Below are 21,022 nucleotides of genomic sequence, written 5' to 3' on the forward strand. Positions count from 1 at the left end.
ATAGTTGATACCATATATCATCACTTGTCAATGGAAAAAAGTAATTTGTAGGTCTCAGTTTTCTTTTGTAGTTTTTTATCATAGGAATTATATAATATTATAGGGAGGAAATGGTAATGTACCATGTATCTAGAGTTTTTTTGATGAGCAACTCGTAATGCTGTTTGTCAGCTTTCTCTGACACTGTTGTGCCACTCTTTCCATCATACTGTCAACTTTAAACACTGTCTAAACATGGATTTTAATGTCTTTTAATGACATGATATTGTCTTCATATGTGGGTACTAAGTGTCCTTATTTCTAATTTGCAGTTATGATGTTAAATTCTAACACCAATGTGACATCCACTATAAACACCTTCACTGGTCTCCTGTTTGAGAAACCTTGTGTTGATGGTTCTAGATGTACTTAAAGATCATTTCAAAATAAGTTACGTTTACTCTGGTCTTCTGCTTGAGAAACTTTGGGTTGATGGTTCTGGATTTACTTCAAGATCAATTCAAAATAACTATGTTTACTCATTTATATAAAATAGTGTCCAAAAAGTATTCAGGGCCATTTTTAAGTAAAGGTACCACAAAATAGGTCCTTCCTGGGATATACAGTGTCTTTTCTCTAATTTAATATTTGAAATGCTCGAAGATAGTACATTTGATCAGGAAAGCCCTGTAGTCAAACTTGTTTTAATATATATTTGGGCTAGAAAAAAAGATTGAGAGATAGGAGAAAATATATACATATATATAGTGTAATGATATCAACATCCATTTTTTTCTTTCCCTTTCTATGCCTGCTTACCTAACATGAAAATTTTGAAACTCTCTGAACTCCCACATATTTGCTCTAGATGTTACCTCTAAATGTTAGGGAATGTCTCATTCCTCTTAGGGCACACTGACCCATTTGATTGATGGTTTAATATCTTCCCCCAAAGTACCAAGTAATGTTGGTTGTTTCTTTTGATTTCAAAACCTGTACAGTAGTAATACAGGTCATTACCCATCTCCTGACCCAGACCCTGGGTGCCAACAAAATTAAGTGCTTGCTATAAGCCATGGATACCTGCGAGCTATCAACCCATTGATGATAAATAGCAAACTATAATGGCCTAGCAATATGCAAATGATTGTCTGATTCCCATTCATGTGTACGTGGAGGTAGGGTGCTGAGATAACTAAATAATTAAATCACAAAATGCAATTAAATTTACTCTATTACAGTGCTCTTCTCCTCCCCATTCTTCTTGCTGACAGTATGCATACCAGGCTTCACCCCAGTACAATTAAGCTGATTAGGTAGTACTAAACAGCTCGAATATGTAATAGGCTTTTTGTTGTTGTTGTTGCTGTTTGTTTGTTTGTTTTTTTTTTTAATTTTTTTTAAGCTCCATAAGTCAAATGCCAAAATCTTGAGGTACAACAGCAGGTCTTCCAGTGATGTACATAAAGCTCTTTACCAAACACCCTATGGCAAAGGCAGGTAGCCTTAACCCTTCAAGAGCATCCAGGTCTCTAGAGTTGGTTTCTGGGTTGCAATGTTAGATACTACTCTGTAAGGGAAAAAATATGTAAAATATTCAGGCATTTCCTAGAGTGCCATTGAGTAGACTGGGCTCTTGCTCTAGCAGTTTCTCCCTCACAAACAAAAAGTAATAATAATCTACGGGATGCAACTCTATCTCTGCTTCATTCTTCTCCATCCATCCCTTAATTTTTCCTTAATTAATAAAAATGTGCTAACAATATCCTGTTATAGACTGACTGCCTATTATATGCCATACAATATCCAAGTTTATTTGCATGTAGCTATTGAATGCACACAACAACCTTGTGGTTCGATATTCTCTTTCTACCTGGAAGAATATAGAAGCTAAGGTAGGTTAGATATCTTGCCTAAGATCACACAGCTAAATAGTAAGAAAACTTGAATTTGAATCTAGCTCTGTCTTAACTCCAAAGCTCACATTTGTTTCCCTGTAGCAGGTTGCCTCTTGATAAAAAATATCAGGAGGAACAATATTTTGTGCTTCAAATACAACTTGGTATAAATCTGTTTCTGACCGTGTCTAGCATCTTCTCCAAGGAGGATAAGGAAATTAAGCCCCCTCTGTTGTAGAAGTTTCACATCCCAGTCAGATAACTGTCAAATCAAATCAGGGCACAGCTTCTATTGCTGGACACTAGTACCAAGTGTCGTATTGTCAATCTTGACTAAATACCACATCCGAGCAGGCTCAACTAAATCTGTGTATTAGGAAAAATAACAAAGGAATTAAAGGATTTCATATGAGCATCAGAACTTCATCCTCATATCAAGGTCTTAGGCAATTTCCAGAAGAAGGACTTTGTTGTAAAAAGAAGGTCATCTCATTAAGAAACTGAAAACAAATCCCATTTATTTTCCTTTTCTTTATGAATCCTCCACATAAAGCATTAATTTCTATTTTTATTTTTTAAAGATGTATGTTCTTCCCTGCACGAAACCTGCTTTTGTCTAGAGATACACATTCTGGTCAAAATTCTGTTGCATTTGGAATAGTGAAACTCATCTCTTGTTTGCTGTAATCCAAAATTCTTTTAAAAATATGGTCACGAATGAATTAATGAATTGGAAGAAATAACATAAAAAGCAAGGTGTGGCTGGGCACGGTGACTCCTGCCTGTAATCTCAGCACTTTGGGAGGCTGAGGTGGGCTGATCATGCAGTCAGGAGTTTGAGACCAGCCTGGCCAATATGGTGAAACGCCATCTCTAATAAAAATACAAAATTTAGCCGGGTGTGGTGGCATGCACCTGTAGTCTCAGCTACTCGGGAGGCTGAGGCAGGAGAATCACTTGAACCGGGGAGGCGAAGGTTGCAGTGAGCTGAGATCGCTCCACTGCACTCCAGCCTGGGCAACAGAGCGAGACTCCGTCTCAAAAACAAAACAAACAAACAAATGAAAAACATGGTGTTATTGGTATCATTTCAGGCTTTGATGCTAAGACAATGAAATATATACATTCAAATTATGTTTTATTTCTTTTTACAGATTATAGAGCCACATTCTCCTTAAAACTGTGTAAAACATAAAATTTAAATGATAAAAATATGAATAAACAATTCAGAAGGTAAACAAAAATAGTGGAAAAATATGGTTTAATATTTAATTTTCCTAGTAATCAGAAAGTGTATATTAAGCAATTAATATTATTTTTATCCACTAACAAATATCTCAAAGATTATGTTCAAAGCTGGTGAGGATGAGGAAAATTGGTAAGCTTCTGTAATGCTGGTTCCTGGGTCAATTTGAATACTCCTTTTGAAAATAAATTTAGGGTGGCTCATGCCTATAATTCTAACATTTTGGGAGGCCAAGGTGAGAGGATCACTTGGCACCAGGAGTTCAAGATCATCCTGGGCAACAGAGAGAAAACATGTCTCCATAAAAAGTGAAAATAATTATCTGGGCATGGTGTCACACATCTGTAGTATCAGGTATTAAGGAGGCTGGGATAGAAGGACCACTTGATCCTGGAATTCGAGGCTGCAGTAAACTATGATGGCACTACTGCACTCCAGCCTGGAAAAGATCTTGTCTCAAAATAAATAAAATAAGTAAATAAATAAAAATTAAATAAAATAATAACTAAATTAAAATTTATTTTATTTATATATAAAAAATAAATAAAAATTTAAATAATAAAATTTTAAAAAGATATCTGCTAATGCATCATTTGCACTGAGTACATTTTATTGCAAAGATGATGGTCACAGGATTTTTTTCACAGCTTCATTTATTTTTATTTTTATTTTTTTAAAAATTTATTCAACAAACACATGTAGAGTCTCAGAGCTATGTAACCATTGGTAATATAAGTAATGAAGGCTCTCACATCCTTTGCTTTCATGGAACCTATAGTCTAGATATACATGAGATCCATGAATAGTTACATACATGAATAGTTGGGCATTGGTACACATGAATAGTTGCTTAGTTGTACAAAGTATTATGGAAGAGCAAAAAAGAGGAATGTAGCCACCCTAGGATTTCGGGGACTCTGGTAGCCTTACATAAGATGTGTCAACTAAGCTGAATCTAAAGGAGGAGAATCTGCTATAAGCAAAAGAGGGGGGACATTCGTATCATGGGGCAGAAAGAAAAGCATGCGTGTGAGCTCCAGGTGAAGAGCGTTTAGATCCCTAAAAGAATTGAGTGGCAGTCCCTATAGCTTCTAGGTGGTGAACTGATTAGGCACTGAAGCTAGCGACAAATACAGGGACCATGTCATGAAAGGCCTGGTCAGTCATGATAAAAAAAAATATATATATATATATAATATGTGTATAAGAATTTTATTCAAAAGACTGAGGAATTTTATCCAAAGGATTAAGAATTTCAAGACAGAATGACATGTTTGAATTTGCATTTTGGAAAGAGCATTCTGCTTTGCAGTGTGTAGGAGGGATTAAAGGAGGACAGGCAGAAGAGAAAAAGGATCCATTGTAGTCATGTAGGGGAATGATGGTGGTGATTCAGACAAGCATAGGAAGAATGGAGATGAAGAGCAATTGCTGAATTTGAAGGATATTTAGGAGAGGGAATCAATGGGGTTTAGTGATGAATTCGATATAGGGGCCGAATGGGAGAAAAGTAGGTGATACTTAAGTTCTAGCTTAGGGAACCTGGTGAATACTAGAGCCATTACAAGCTTTATGGGATGTAGGCCAAAAAACAGTCTTGGGGCCAAGCAATAAGTCTGTTTGAGGCATAAAAGTTTGAGGGGTCTTTAGGACATTTAAGTAACTATATTTAGAGGCAATTTTATGTGTAGAATTGAAGCTTCAGAGGGACAACTGTACTAAAGATATAAATTTTGGTATAATGTAGATATGTGGAGAATTATAGTATAATGCTAAAATTTGGATATAACTAAATGTTCAGTAGTAAACAAATAGATCAACACTGACACACTTGCAATCATTAGAATTAGTTTTATGAGGAGGTAATACCATGAAAAAATGAGATAACATATTACAAATATATGTGTGTTCTATGTATACAAAACCAAAATATTAAGTGTATATCTGAAACAGATACTAGAATGAATCGTATCAAATTATTAATAGTATTGGTCTTTGGGAATTTGGTGACAATGGGTAGGAATATTTTTAACATGTATTTGTATTTTTCTATAATTTAGTATAAACCATAATTTTCCATATAAAATATATCATAAAATGTTAACTATATTTTCACTTTTACTATATTGAACTATAGAATGTTTACAAGTTATAAGATCACTATAAAAGATACTTTCCAAGATTTTAGAGGGTAAAATTTCTCAATAGGTAATAACACAAAATGTAGTTGTCAATTTAATATTTCATGTTCCACCAAAACAAAATTGACATGATGAATAAACGCTGTTCTGGATGTCAGTGCAAAGAGGTTTTTATCCTGTGCCTGTGACTTAGAACTCGTTGACAAGTTGTTTAGCCTCTGAGAGCCTGGATGACTTCTAAGATAGAGTCGGTTTGAATTTTCTCTAAGGTGACCTTCCACCTTATTTTGCCTGTGTCCACATCACATACAAAAAATTCCGTCAAACCATGTTCCAGTCAAATAAGCCTATATTTACGTTTTGAGATATGCAGCTAAATGGCCACAGTCTAGGATTTTATGTGACCTGACATCTAATAGGAGTGTATTTCTTTCAAAGAGAATTTAATATTTGTTCCTTACAGTTTTGTTTTCCCTCTTTTGTTTCTTCTTTTTGTCATAAAATGATTGAAAATCCTTGCTGTATTAGTGTGCAGAACATAAAACATAAAGCTCTTCCTGAAAGGTAATTTTCCAAGAGTGAAAAATATGAGAATGGTGTTTGATTGTTTGGTTTTCTGTCATTCAATGTTGCATTAAAACAACCATTTTTCCATAACTATGAATGGCCTCACTCTTGAAAACTGTCAGTTACAAATGAAAAGCGGTAACACTTGAAAGCAAAACCTTTCCCAAATCCCACTAGGTTTTCAGATGAATTTGAAAATTAGTCAGTGGTACATATTCATACACAAATGTATCCATTGTTGGGGGAGGAATTAAACAATTTATAAACTCCATCTCCATATTCTCAGCAAGATATTCTTTTTTACATTTTAAAATGAATAATTGTTATAAATCTTATAATCTTATTCTTTTTCATTTTTTCCTAAATACATTTATATTTTGTTTTTCCCTGATACGTGGATTTTAATACACTAAAGTTAGAGACCATGAAGTGAAAGCTAGAATTGCCATAGTTTTTGAAGCCTTTTATATTCTTTCACTAAAGCAGAGGAGTGTGTGTGTGTGTTTCCTGGTTATGTGTTCTAGAAACCTAAAAATAGATAAAAAGCTAAAAACTTAATATAAACTTAAACTACTAACATTGCATGACCCAGAGAAAAATACCTGGACTAAATTTGACATCTTACTTCAAAGTCTCTTTGAATAAACTGTTATGGGAACAGGTGTCTCAGGTTAAATCACTGTATGTTTCCATTAGGGGACAAAGCTGTACCTGCCATCATAAGTGGTGTAGAATCTCTGGCTTGGATCCAATTTGAGAGGCCAGTTTTGGAGATGACTTAAGTGAAAGCTAAAATGATGGTTACAAGTTAACAATCAAAGAAAAGCAAAACTTTTCTTTGTAGCCCTCTTGGGACATAAGTCACCTGTGTTAGAGTGGCTGAAAGAATAACTGTCCTGTGTATTAGGACCAGCATGGGTTCTCTCGCATTCAAAGTATGCACAGCTAAACTGGGCTTAGGGCCCATGCTATAAACCAAGACAGCTTTCTTTCTATAATCTGGTGGTTACTCTGTGTCTGCATCTCTGGGAAGTTCCTAGTTCAAGGCACACAGAAAGGAGAGATGTTAGAATTGCTAAGGGAAAAACTTTAAACAAATTAAATTTAACCGAGTTGAATTGAGCAAAGAACTGTTCACGAATCAAGCAGTCCTTGAACCAAAATAGGTTTAGAGAGACTCCAGGCTACCACGTGGTCAAAGAAGATTTACGGACAGAAAAGGAAAGTGACGTTTAGAAAACGGAAGTGAAGTTCAGAAACAGCCAGATCAGTTACAGCTCAGTGTTTATCTTATTTGAACACAATGTGAACCATCGGCTTTAGGCATAATTTAAAATATGTCAGGAGGCAGCTTTAGTCTAAACTTAATTTAACAGACCCATGTAAGACCAATGGTTTAATAAAATCTCAAACTCTTTAAAATGTGCATTCTAATGAAGATGATATTTAGCTCTACCTAACTTTTCAAATTCCTTTCCATGTACCCATGGCACGTAATATTTCAGCCATCCCACATTTCCTAGAATTTCTCTCTTACCTTTTAATCTCTGCACATGGCATGCCCGCTGATGGACTACCTTCTCCAACTTGCCCAGTTGGTCAGCACATTTATCCAGACTGTGATAAGGGGTAATCTTCCCTGTGATGCCTGCCATAAACCCTCCCAGGGACAGTTAGGCTCTCTCCTCTGTACCCAATGACACTTTGCATATACTTCCAATTTACTGTAGGCATGCTTGTCATAGATTTGTTATTATTTATCTCTATTTTTAGTCTGTGAGCTCCTGGCAGAAAGTAACTATGTCTTAGTCATCTTTGAATCCCTAGTACCTAGAACATTGTCTAATCTTAGTAGGCATGCACATGCATCTATTTTTTAAAAAATACATTGAATGTATTAAACTGATAAATTGGAGAATAATGAATGTGCTTTTGTAGAGTCTACTGAAATCTGTAGTTCTTTAAGGAACTAAGAATGGCTCTTTGATTTCTTTGAATGTGTCTTAAGCACTGTTTCCCATCTTTCATTCTGCAGGATTTAAGATCTCAATAAAGTCATATCTTACTCATATATAAGATTGGCATAGGTGAGGTGAATGATGCAAACACAATGATATAAAACATTTCCATTTTTATTACAGGTTAGGAAGAAAGAATAGTTTTCAAGTTAAAAATAAATAAACAAGAAACTTTTATTGGGGCCTAGGGAAAGAGTCTGTGGTTCATAAATTGCATTAAATATTTGGTATGTAAAGTTCCGGCTGCTGTTCTGCATTAAATGGGTGAAATGCATCCCCTATCTAATTAAGTAACTGTATGGAGACAAGTCACATTTACATAAATGAATGCAGAAAGCCTGGCTCTATTGTATTCTCTTTTAGATTATGTAACTTGGTTTTGCTGCTATGGCTTTCTGCTCTGACTTGCACATTGCCGTGGACCAATACACTCACAGAAAATGAATGGAAGTTAAAGAGCTAATTCCAAGGGCCTTACTCTATTTACATATTGCAGTGAGAAGGACTCTGGAATATTACGAAATCTCCTATGTTTATTAACTACTTTCCTATTAAAGCCAATAGTTTTGGGACCTGGCCAACAGGAAACCCATTGTGTATTAGCCTGCTTTGCAAGATAGCGATGTGCCTGGTGTACAGTGTAACCATTTCACTGAATGTTTATTGAATAAGTGCTTCACAGCATGTGTTCTGGATTTTTCACCTAACAGAATTTTACTAATGTAGCTACAGGGAGCAAATGATAAAGAAGTGTTATAAGCAACGGTCCATATCACTAGGACTCTGAAATGAAAATGATAATAGCAATCAGAAAATCAAAATATAAATGTTAGGATAATAAGTTTGGGGATGGAAATCATAGGGATGATAATTGTAATTCTTTCCTTTTTATGCTTTTCTTTGTCCACACAGTGATGATGCTGAAGGTTGTGGTCGTGGTGCCACATGATATGTATGTAACATTTAACCATTTACTCTATTTTTACATATATTTTAACATCACAAAACAGCAACAGATTTTAGTCATCCATTTTCGTGGATGAGAAAGATGGAACATCAGGGTTAAGTTATTCACCCAAGGTCACAGAGTTAACACAGACCTTGTCAGGTTATTTGATTCTCATGTAAAGTTCTTTAGTTTTAGCAGATTTAGTCTTTGCTTTTTGGTGTGGTCCCTGTTAACACTTTGAAACAAATACCTGTATAGTGAAAAGAAAAGCATATTTCGGAGACAGAAAAGGAGAAAAAAAGTGATATGTATTTCAAAGTAATGTCCTCTCAAGAAAAAAGTATACAAAAAATTTAGAACGTCTCAAAATCTCTTGATGCTCAAATTTCACTTAAACAGTAATCCAATGGATCAGGATTTTATGAATCCCAATTTTGGATGACTGTGGGCCCCGGTGTGCCCAATTGCATTACAAATACAACACATCAAATGATAAAATATTGGCAGTTTGTTACGCTTAACCGTAATAGAATGGCAGTGCCTTTCACCCAGTTGTTTTTCTTTCTAATGTTCACCACGTCCTTATATTTTAATTGGAATTTTAGTTGTTAAATATTTCTGCTTTAAAAGAAACATTTATTTCTAAATGAAACACAGAAAAATTCTTTTTATTCTCAAACAATTGTTCTTTGACTTCTTTATTTCTGACTTTGGTGAGGAGGTCTAGTCAGGTAAACATAGTTGGTAGAACACTAGTTCTCTCAAAAATATTTATTTTCTCAAGGCCTTCTCTGGGAGGGGTTCCTAACACACCCATCCTAACCTGGAATCGCAGTCCAGCTGACAGGTTAACCAAATGATCTTCAAGGTAAATGTCATACTTATCGTAAGTGAAGAAGTGACTCAGAGATAATGTGTGTTTTTGTACCATCTTCTGGTTTTATGAACTGCACACTATTACCCTACGACAGGCATTCACTAAATTAGAGTATCAGACTTATAAGAGTCCATTCCTCTGAAACAAAATGGAATTCTGAGGTGGCTGGAGTCAGAGACCTGCATTCAAGTTCTGAGCCCACCACTTACTGTCTGTGCAGCCTTAGACAAGGCACATAATTAAAGCATCTCCTCAGATGCACAGTGACACTCACCTCGGAGAGTTTCTGTGTCTCTTAAATGACTGAATCCGTGTAGAAGGCTTATTAGCACAATCTATAGTCACTTGGTAAACGGCAGCTCTTATTTTGACTTTCTGCTAACGGAGTTTCCACGTTCCTTAGCCTACCAAGGCTCTTTCCTGAACAGCTGATGCCATTAGGATTTAATTAAGTCAAGCTTGGAGTGCTGGCTTTGTGTAAGAAGGAAGATGCAGTTGTATCGGTGAGGAACGTTTTCTGCCACAAATAACAGAAAATCTATCAGTAGCGTTAAATAAGTAGGGATTGTTTAAAAAAAAAAGCTGTAATATATTATTTGGGGGTGGATGATCCTGGTGTTAGTTAAAGCTCTCAGTGATGTCTGTGCTGGAACTTCTGGGTTCCTGTTGGACTTTTCCTCCCAAACTTCCCCAGTAAGGCAGGAACAAACAGGAGAAAGGAGAGTACCAACCACAGCTATTCTTTCTTTCTTTCTTTTCTTTTCTTTTCCTTCCTTCCTTCCTTCTTCCAACAGTGTATTGCTGTTTCACTCAGGCTGGAGTGCAATGGTGTGATCTTGGCTCACTGCAACCTCCGCCTTCCAGGTACAAGTGATTCTCCAGCCTCGGCCTCCTGAGTAGCTGAGATTACAGGCGTGTGCCACCATGCCTGGCTAATTTTTGTATTTTTAGTAGAGACGGGGTTTCACCGTGTTAGCCAGGCTGGTCTCAAACTCCTGACCTCAGGTGATCTGCCCACCTCCGCCTCCCAAAGTGCTGGGATTACAGGCATGAGCCACCATGCCTGGTCATACCTATTCTTTATATCAGGGAAATATAAGCTTTCACAGAAGCTTCTGTTTATGACTCATGTGCTAAACCAGTGTCACCTGACCATGCTGACCTGCAAGAAGGTCATCAGAGTCTGTGACTTTTCCACCCTCTGCTGTGAATGTGGTGTGGAAGGAGGCAGATGGCTGGATCAGTCACCAGCCATTTGTCCTACCAGAATTTAAAACTTCTCTGAATTATAAAGTAGAGTTGTGGCATATGTGTTGAGATTATGAATAAATTTATCTTGAAGGAAAAAAAGCATTCATGCAGTCTTGCATAAAACTATTTATTAAAGTAAGTGACCTCTTCCCACCCTGTCCCAAAGAGTAGAATCTGTCAGCAATTTATAAGCCCCTTAAAAGTTTCCACTTCAGTTCCTGTTCCTGTTCCTCTTTCTTCCCTACCCTTCCCTTTTATTGAAAGAATTGACAATTTCCTGAAGAATTCAGTTCAAAACTACGGGCAGGGCTAAGCATGGTTGGCAAGTATGGGTTGGAGAGGCGGAGAGAGAGGTGAGTCATCGCCCTGTGGGATGAGGAAGGGGTGTCCTCCTGGAGAGGCCGCCTGCTGAGGGGATTAAGCCCTTTTGCTGGAGGGCAGCCACCTACTGGGCAGGGCTTTGCTGCACCAGGAATGAGAGCCTGACCCAGTGTGGAACTTGGAGTGTGGGAAGGCAGGGCGGGGTACAGGGATAGGCAGTAACCACTCCCAGCACTTCACTATACAAAGCCAAAAAAAAAAAAAAAAATTAAAGTTTCTTATTTTCACCTACCTCATTTGTTAGACGGATGCAAATAAACAGTGATATGTATACAATTATATACCTACAATCCCTCACCTTCCCACTGCCACTCTAATAAATCATTTTCCTTAGTTTTGTATTTTCATGGATCCCAACACTTTTTATATTTATGTAATAATAAAAATGTAATGTTACATTCCACCCTTTTTGTCATCCTCTGAACGTTAACTGATTCTTTTTTCTTTATTCTATTTATTTTTGAAACAGGGTCTGTCTCTCTCTGTCACCCAGGCTGGAGTGCCAGTGGTGTGATCTTGACTCACTGCAGCCTCTACCTCCTGAGCTCAAGTGAGCCTCCCACTTCAGCCTCCCAAGTAGCTGGGACTACACACGTGCACCTAGCTAATTTTTTTATTTTTAAATGTTTTTGTAGAGAAGAGGGTCTCACTGTGTTGTCCAAGCTGTTCTCAAACTTCTGGGCTCAAGAGATCCTCTCGCCTTTGCCTCCCAAAGTGCTGGGATTACAGGCATGAGTTGTTATGCCTGGCCTGATTGACTGATCCTTAAGGGGGATCCTCGGGTAGCTAGGACATTTACTCTCAGGCTTGTCCATTCCACTCTCCTGCTCTGTCTTTCAGATGCAGGCTGAACATGCTGCTTTATCTAAAGGACATTTATTAAAATGGGAGGAGGGGAACCTAATTGCTTTTAGATCTCCCTGTGTTTTGTGAGTTGAATGGTTAAAACTTGATCTATTACATGATCTAGTGCCTTTATTTATTCGGCATTTATTTATGCCAGATAAATAGACATATTCATGCATTGTTACTAGTAAAGCAAAAATGCACCATTCAGATTGCACGTCTATACCTGTCCGCTCAGCTTACCACTATAGGTCTGGGTATGTATTGTTTATCAAGTGGCCCTTTTATGAATTGAACAATGAATTGGACAGAACCAAAGCCCCAATGGGAGTGTAAGCAGTTGATGCTCATATAAAATCTTTTAATACTTTTGTCATTTCCTCTAACGTATGGATTTACAAAAGCCTGTGGGGACTTGGTATTTGTTGAAGATAGAAATTGGCATAAGCATTCAGTAACAAAACAAATTAATATGTGATTTATTTTATGAAATCCATTTTAAATATAATTAAAATATTTTTTAAAAACCACATCTGAGATTCTACCCCAAAACCTCTCTTACTCCCTGTGACAGATACACATTTTCTTACTTTATTGTACTTTTGACATAAACTGTTTGCCCTTACTTTTTAGAATATTTGCTTTACAATTTTTTAATGCTGACAATTACTTGAACGTGAGTTAGCTTTCCCATTGCAAACATATTTCAAGGCTTATAGTCTCTTAAACTCTTTGTTATGTGAGGCTGTTTTTTCTCCCCTTAAGCTGATGTATTTATTGGGAAAAAAATCTTATTTGGAAGAATCAAGTTACAGTTACTTTTAATTTGTTCCAGTGGCAAACTGTACAGTACATGTGTGTTCCCAGTTGTTAGGAGCCATTTACTAACTCAGTGTCTTTAATTTTCTTCCTTATACAAAATACCTCTTGAAGTCTGAGCCTTTGTAACCTCTTTTTACTTTTAAGAATTCCTCCTGTAGTTCCTCAACAGAACATTACTCTTTTTTTTTTTCAATTGAGACAGAGTCTCACTCTGTCGCCCAGGCTGGAGTGCAGTAGCATGATCTTGGCTCACTGCAACTTCTGCCTCCCAGGTTCAAGCAATTCTCCTGCCTCAGCCTTTCAAGTAGCTGAGATTACAGGCACGTGCCCTCATGCCTGGATACTATTTTTATTTTTAGTAGAGACAGGATTTTGCCATGTTGGCCAGGCTGGTCTCAAATTCCTGACCTCAAGTGATCTGCCTGCCTAGGCCTCTCAAAGTGTTGGGATTACAGGCGTGAGCCACCGCGCCCAGTCAGAACAATGCTCCTGTTTTTAATGAATTAGGTTTACCATTGACAATGCTTCCTGATTTGGGTTGTTGACTTAAGCATGAATAGTAAGAGGCTCTGGTCACAACTGCATCAATGACATGCAGAAAGCAGGTGAGGTCACAAGATGCACCCCTTTCCCAGACTCTCTTCAGAGAGTTGGATCTGATGGGTGAGTGCATTAGTCAGGGTTCTCTAGAGGGACAGAACTAATAGGATAGATGTATATATAAAGGGGAGTTGCTTAAGGAGTATTGACTCACGATCACACGGTGGGTGAGGTCCCACAATAGGCCGTCTGCAAGCTGAGGAGCAAGGAAGCCAGTTCAAGTCCCAAAATTGAAGAACTTGGAGTTCGATGTTCAAGGGCAGGAAGCATCCAGCATGGGAGAACAATGTAGGCCAGAAGTCTCAACCAGTCTAGTCTTTCCACATTCTTCTACCTGCTTTTATTCTGGCCATGCTGGCAGCTGATTAGATGGTACCCACCTGGATTGAGGGTGGGTCTGCCTTTCCCAGCCCACTGACTCAAATGTTAATTTGACATTTGACAACACCCTCACAGACTCACCCAGGGACAATACTTTGCATCCTTCCATCCAATCAAGTTGACACTCCGTATTAAGCATCACAGTGAGATTGTTCTTCCAGTGGTTCACTCGGTAGTTTTCCTCCATTTCATCCTAAAGACTGGTTTGGTCTCAATGGGAACAACTATTTCTAGGGCAGTTAATCTTGCTATTGAAATGTTTGCTTTCTTTGGTCTTACAGTAGAATGGCCTTTTGAGGGTACAAGATGCCACTCCTCCTTGTCCTCTCCACTGTGCTCAGCAATCACACCCTCCTGCCTTTGATTTTGTGGCAGTTTCCTGGGACTTAAGTCTTTGCTCACTGTATGAAGAAACAGGGAAGTACAGTTTTCCCTCCTGCACTTCCCTTTTTATATTGCTTCCTCCATTTCCTAAGGTTAAGGGAGACTCCAGTTGATTCCTTTCATTTGATCAAATGTAATTATAACTACCGGCTATAAGCTCAGAGCTATTAGTGATTTGTGTTCATTCTCACCAGCGGAAGGTTGCTGGGGGCAGAGGGTGGGCCAAAGGCAAGCAAAATGGAATCATCTTCCCTTTGAAGGGGCAGTGAGCTGGTGAGTTATCCAAGACCCAAGACAGATTGCCAGACAATCTCTACCGTTTCATAGGTAAAGAAAGCAGACCATTTGGAATCTTTGGACCATATTTTATGGCTGAGTATCCTCTGTTATCATCCCTGTCACTCACATACATGTGTGGGAGAACAACATCTATTCTTACCATTTTTTCAAAGTTTTGAAGCAGCTTGGGGTTGTCGCTAGCCCTTTGAGGTAACCATTCACCAGAGCCTCTCACCTCACAGATGTTTATCTCAGTTGTTTCTGCAAAGACTCTCAGATTCAAAACAGAAATTTGAGGGGTATCCTATTCATTCTTATGCTTCATCCAATAACACTGAAGCCGTGGCTAGCTAGAGGCACCATATCCTCCTAGTTCAGCTTCTAGAAGATAATTCATCTACACTGGTTCTACAAGCATGCTTTATTAATAAAGTGAAGATTTCTCCAGCACAGAATCTTAGAGCTGGTGCGGGTTTGCCATTGTGTCCTGGTGTATGTACTATCAATGTAGGCTGTGTTCTGATGTCTTTTTTTATTTCACAGGAACTGACAATGGCGAAGCCCTTCCCGAATCCATCCCATCAGCTCCTGGGACACTGCCTCATTTCATAGAGGAGCCAGATGATGCTTATATTATCAAGAGCAACCCTATTGCACTCAGGTGCAAAGCGAGGCCAGCCATGCAGATATTCTTCAAATGCAATGGCGAGTGGGTCCATCAGAACGAGCACGTCTCTGAAGAGAGTCTGGACGAGAGCTCAGGTAGGAGCGTGCAGCGTCAGAAGCAGCCGCGGTGACTCTTCAGGTTCTCCTGTGGTTATGTCTCTGGGAAAGACTGGAAATCACCCCCGATTGCCTTGTGTGAATGAGGTCATAGTTACATCAGTCCCGGCATATAAGATGCAATCCTTTTCTTCAAATGACCCTGCCGCTGCCTTGGTAGTGGCTTCCAATATGATGCAGAGGCATTTTTTTCTTGCTGTAGATAACTTTAAACACCAAATTTTGTATGAAAGTTAATATTATCACTGGAAATAAACCAGGGAGTCACTGTTTTCATTTGCAGAATTCTGAATATTTTTGAGGACAAATATTAAATCTTGTATCAAACCCCTTGTTAAGCCGCATGATTTGAGTTTCTTTAATCTTCCCTGGGTTTTATTCTTTGCACTTTATTCTCCACATTTGGTGGTTTCTGAGTCCCTTTTTTTTTTTTTTTTTTGACTACGGTGTAGTGGCAGATCCCAAATTAGATTACCATATCCTAGCAGGATCTCCAATATGGAAGAATTGTGGGATCATCTTTACATTATTAGTAAATTATTGGTGAATTTGGCTGATACGTGGTGATGATGGAAATTATGATTATACTAGCTAATGCATATTGACCACTCACTATATATCAGGCTTTAAGCATTTGACAGACATTATTTATCTTGCTCAGTTTTTTCAACAGTCCCCTGCAGTAGATAATGCTATTATTACCTTCTTATAGACAAGGAAACTAAGGCTCAAAGAGATTAAGTAAAGTGCTTGCCCTGGATGTCAAAGTGAGATAATTTGACTCAAAGCCTTCAAAATGTATACCCTTTTATGTTTTAATGTTGACAGAAACAATCTATGCTTTTGAACTTTGCTTTCTCAGACAAGATCCAATCTGATCACATGTTAGATTGTTGAGTTTTTTAGATGGTCAACTACTTGACTTGGTCAACTCACTAGATATCAGATTTTTGAATAAGTCAGAAAACGTCAGTATAACTCTGAAGTTTCAAATCAGCCTAATTTATTAACTATATAGCAAAGATACTCTATTAACAAGGTAGGCCTTTCAGAGTATTCAGAGATAGGTAAGAAAATAGCCCACAGGGGTGAACTTTAGACATAATGACAGAGATAAGACAAATATGCCCATAAATGCTGTGCAGATGAAGTTAGGATAAATATCTGAAGAGAAGAATATGATTCTATGGAAGATTTGTTTCTTAAATCACATCTAACTAGGACTATCAGTAAAGGTATTGTAGACTTGATAGCAGTTGAAAGGGACATTGATGAATATGTAAGTCAGATGGGCATAACTGATGCTACACCATATGGAGGAGAGAGGAGTTTTAGTGGCCTGAAGGTCACAAAAGTTAGTAAATGAAGAAAGCTTAGTATATGTTCAGCAAAACGTTTGTTTTTTTTTGAAATATAAAGTTTATGTACAAGAATAGCAGCCAGTGGCTAGAAAACTCAGTTTAATCAATGGCATGAAAGGCCTCAAATAAGAGTGTGGAGTCCTTTACTTAGTTTTATGGGTATTTCGGTTGTGGTGATCGATCATATTGATGTACGGGTATGCAGTGGCTGGAGCTCTGCTTTAAAAAATGAATCTCGAAGAGGGCCGGGCGCGGTGGCTCACACTTGTAGTCCCAGCACTTTGGGGGGCCGAGGCGGGCGGATCACGAGGTCAGGAGATCGAGACCACGGTGAAACCCCGTCTCTACTAAAAATACAAAAAATTAGCCGGGCGTGGTGGCAGGCGCCTGTAGTCCCAGCTACTCGGAGAGGCTGAGGCAGGAGAATGGCGTGAACCCGGGAGGCGGAGCTTGCAGTGAGCCGAGATTGTGCCACTGCACTCCAGCCTGGGTGACAGAGTGAGACTCCGTCTCAGAAAAAAAAAAAAAAAAAAAAAAAAGAATCTGGAAGAAACGTTGGTAAGCAGAAACCAGAACAAGGGAACTAAGAGACATGGATAATTCAGGTGAGAGAAGGTAAAAACTGGTTCAAGAGTGGGGAGGCTACAGAAATAACAACCAGAATATAAGTAATTGCATTAACAAGGAGAAAAATGTGAGATCATAGTTTTGACAAGCTACATTTGAAGTGCTTATGGTATATAATGAAGGAGATGTAGATTTGGAACTTGATAGAATCAGGAGGTAGAAGAGTATATTTGAGAATCATTAGGAAAGAACGAAGCCATGTGGGTGGAAGACTTGTTAGAGGGGAGGGGTCAACTAGGTCTACTTGAAAAGGAAGTGGACCTAGAGATATACCTCTTCAGAAGACAGGGGTAGGAGTATCAGCCTCCGGCAAAGAAGTAACCAGGGGAGCCGGGCGCGGTGGCTCACGTCTGTAATCCCAGCACTTTGGGAGGCCAAGGCGGGCGGATCACAAGGTCAGGGGTTCGAGACCAGCCTGGCCAATATGGTGAAACCCTGTCTCTAATAAAAATACAAAAATTAGCCAGGGTTGGTGACGGGTACCTGTAGTCCCAGCTACTCAGGAGGCTGAGGCAGGAGAATTGCTTGAACCCAGGAGGCAGAAGTTGCAGTGAGCCAAGATCGTGCCACTGCACTCCAGCTGGGTGACAGAGCAAGACTCCCTCTAAAAAAAAAAAAAGGAAAAGGAAAAGAAAAAAGAAGTAACCAGGGGATGCTGTGTTCCAAAGCAAAAGGAAAAAGTTACCTCAAAAAGATCTGTAGGTAAAACTCTATCAATAAAGAAAAGGGCCAAGGACTAAACATCTTATTTACATGTAAAGAAAGAGTGCTAATCATTACACAGTTCTGAACTACTGTAGGATTGCAGTAGAAATTCAAAACTCCAAAAAGTAGAGAAACACCTAAAACCCTATAATAATTCCCTATTTATTTCAAATTGGAATTAGTAGGAGGAAGAAAAAAAAAGTGCCCCTTTTAGAGATGTTGTTCTTCAGACCAAAGCATGTGTAGAATCCTAGAATCTAAATGTAAGAACTGGGAAAGAGAGAGCTTAGTGATAATCTAACAGCCCTATTTTATACATTAAAAATGTTAAGATTCAAGAGATACAATGAGTTCATGGCATAGCTGTTTCAGAGACCCAGATCTCCTGATTTCTCCTTCAGATGAATTTCTTCAACACCATGAGCCACCTTCGCCTATAGATTTCTATACTTTTCTCCCAAATCAAAATATTGACAAGTTTTCTTGCTGACATAAGGATGGACTGAAGTACATGGCTCATGATTTTCCATTATGAATCTATTTAGGGTTTCAGTCACCCATGCATATCATCCTATACATATATCATTAGAATTTCTTTATTCCTGACCATTTCTTCCATCTTCGTAAAAGCCAATCCTTTCATCTGGGCATGTTTCTGGCACTGTTAGACAAAAGTTTATAGCAAGCAATGATAGACATTTCCAGGATTGTTGATAAAGTTTTAATTTGGAAGGAAGGATTTGGCATGTCGATGGGGAAAATAGAGAACAAATTGAATCTTGGTTTCAGGAATGTCTCTGATCTTGTGCTGCCAAGGCTGGGACCCAGGAGAGACCTAGATGCGGAGGCCTGGTGCTGGGAGAGATTGAGTCAGAGACAACACCAGTCTCACTTACGTTGACATTAAAAATTCAAAGGAAGACACTGGAATTTGGGAGAGGGTAACCAAGGGAATGACATCTACCATATAAGCAAAAGACTACAAAACAATGGCAGAATATGACAGGCTTGTGTCTTTTGCTCAACTAGTACAACTAAAAAGGACTCAAATACCAGTGGCTCACTGGGGCTTTATGTTTTATCATCAGATGTCTCTGTCCTAGATTTTGCCCAGCAATGAACTCAAAATAGCTGAATCCCATTGGGCAAACTCTTCCAAATGAAAGACAGAAAGAATATTGTAAAATGATCAGCCATTTCTTTTACCACTGCTAGAAAAATCTTATGTCCCTTCTCATATAAAGACCTCTTGAAGTATTGCAAGCCAATTCAACAGTGCACCCTCTTCTAATTTCACTACATTCTGTTTTGTTATTGCTTCCCCTTTTAATTCCCCTAGCATTGCTAGGCAACTCCATGTCATGTGGATAGTGTTTTTGATTACATTCTCTACCTCCGTGTAGAAATCTCCTCCTCTCTACTTCCTTAAAAAAAAAAAGAAAGCCAATAAAAGACATATTTCAAAGAAGCTAAGCAAAACAAAAAATTCATAAATGACCAAATCTGAGGATATTATATACCGATTTTTAAAAATATGCTGTTGAGAAAGGATTTAAATTTTAGCAGTTACCTTTTTGTAAAGAACTTAATAAGCACAACCTTTTCTTCCAAGTTATTTTGATTGAATCAATGTGAAAGGAATGTCTCTCCCTAAACAGTTTTCTTCTGTGTAGTTAATGAAAATCACTATCCGCCACACACTGCAATTATGTTTCCTAAGCTCTGTATTAATAGTAGAATTGTGGAAACAAGAACAAGATGAGTGGAGATATTATACCCCAAAACAATACCTAAATGCAATTTAGGTTGTAAACAAAATGGCCTCAGGTATTGAAAAATAGATGCATTACCTCCTTGGGTTCTCCAAGGCAGAGCTGGGAAATAGGACTTGACTACCTTTACAGACTTAATGGCTTTTGACTGGATTCTTAAAATAATGCCTGCCAGTCTAATAGGAGTGAATGACACTGAGAAGCCAAGGATGGTGGGACCACATTTGACCAGAGAGACTGAGAGAACTGTCCCTGTTTTTTTAAGTCCTGTCTAAAGTAACTCCTTATGTCTCTTTGGACAACGTATTCTCCATTTCTGAAATTCTAGAGAAATTTGATAATTCTTTTTACTTATAGGCATTCTGTCTTCACAGAACTAATGGGAAATGCATAGGACCTGGGAGTGTTTGGAGGAGACGCAGAATCTTTTGCATTCCTAAATTGGAAGCAATAAGTCCTTTCAGTTGTTAAAGGCTGCAAACTGCCTTTGGTCTTTCTGGTAATATGGCCCTGTCATCTAACAGTTCAAATAAGAAGAAAAAAGATTGTGTATTTTCATGCAATTTAGCTTGGAAAACCCAGAGCTAGAGTTCTTTCCTGCAAAAAGTACAATTTATGTGACATGAGTTACTGTGTTTGCACAGACAAGGCTATACCTCTTAGTAATGTACACTTGCAGTTCTCTGCACTAGCCAAGGGATCCTCTTTCATTTGTTCTGCCTCATTTCATTTGGAAATATGGGAACTCGTCTTCCTTGTGTTGTTCTTCTGTTAACATCTGGAAGCTCAGAGTTGAGAAGTAATCTCAACCCAGGAATTGTGCCCCTGTGAAAAGGATGGCGTATGCAGTATCGCAGAAATTAAGAGTTTTAATCTAACAGGGAGACACACGTATATCATACACACAATAGTAAACAACCACAAACCAAATGTATCTTGGCAATCAAGATTATGTGGCCTGTGGGGAGCTGGAGTTATCGATAAGCTAAACTACTTCTTTATTGCTCAATAAAAATAGGAATTCTCTTAACAACATGCCGTGGCTCTTCTCTTATCCACCTCAGAGATATTGAATTCTAATGAGTGAAATAATGTGTATTCCAATGTGTTATGGGAAAGTCTCAATTCCAGTAAACTAATATTTTTCTTTTTAAA

General features: G+C 38.2%; 1 protein-coding gene across 8 annotated transcripts in view; it reads left to right on the plus strand.

Annotated features, from left to right (window-relative positions):
- The window catches only part of UNC5D (unc-5 netrin receptor D), a 561,176-nt gene that overhangs the window by 292,557 nt on the left and 247,597 nt on the right, over positions 1-21,022 (plus strand). For all 8 annotated transcript variants that reach the window (XM_032144088.2, XM_032144094.2, XM_032144090.2 and 5 more), the window contains exon 2: positions 15,163-15,381. In XM_032144088.2, the coding sequence (XP_031999979.1) occupies positions 15,163-15,381 (219 nt within the window). The remainder of the gene's footprint in view (positions 1-15,162; positions 15,382-21,022) is intronic.

Source organism: Hylobates moloch, unplaced genomic scaffold, assembly GCF_009828535.3.
Source record: "Hylobates moloch isolate HMO894 unplaced genomic scaffold, HMol_V3 SCAFFOLD_22, whole genome shotgun sequence".
In the NCBI taxonomy this organism is placed as follows: Eukaryota; Metazoa; Chordata; class Mammalia; order Primates; family Hylobatidae; genus Hylobates; species Hylobates moloch.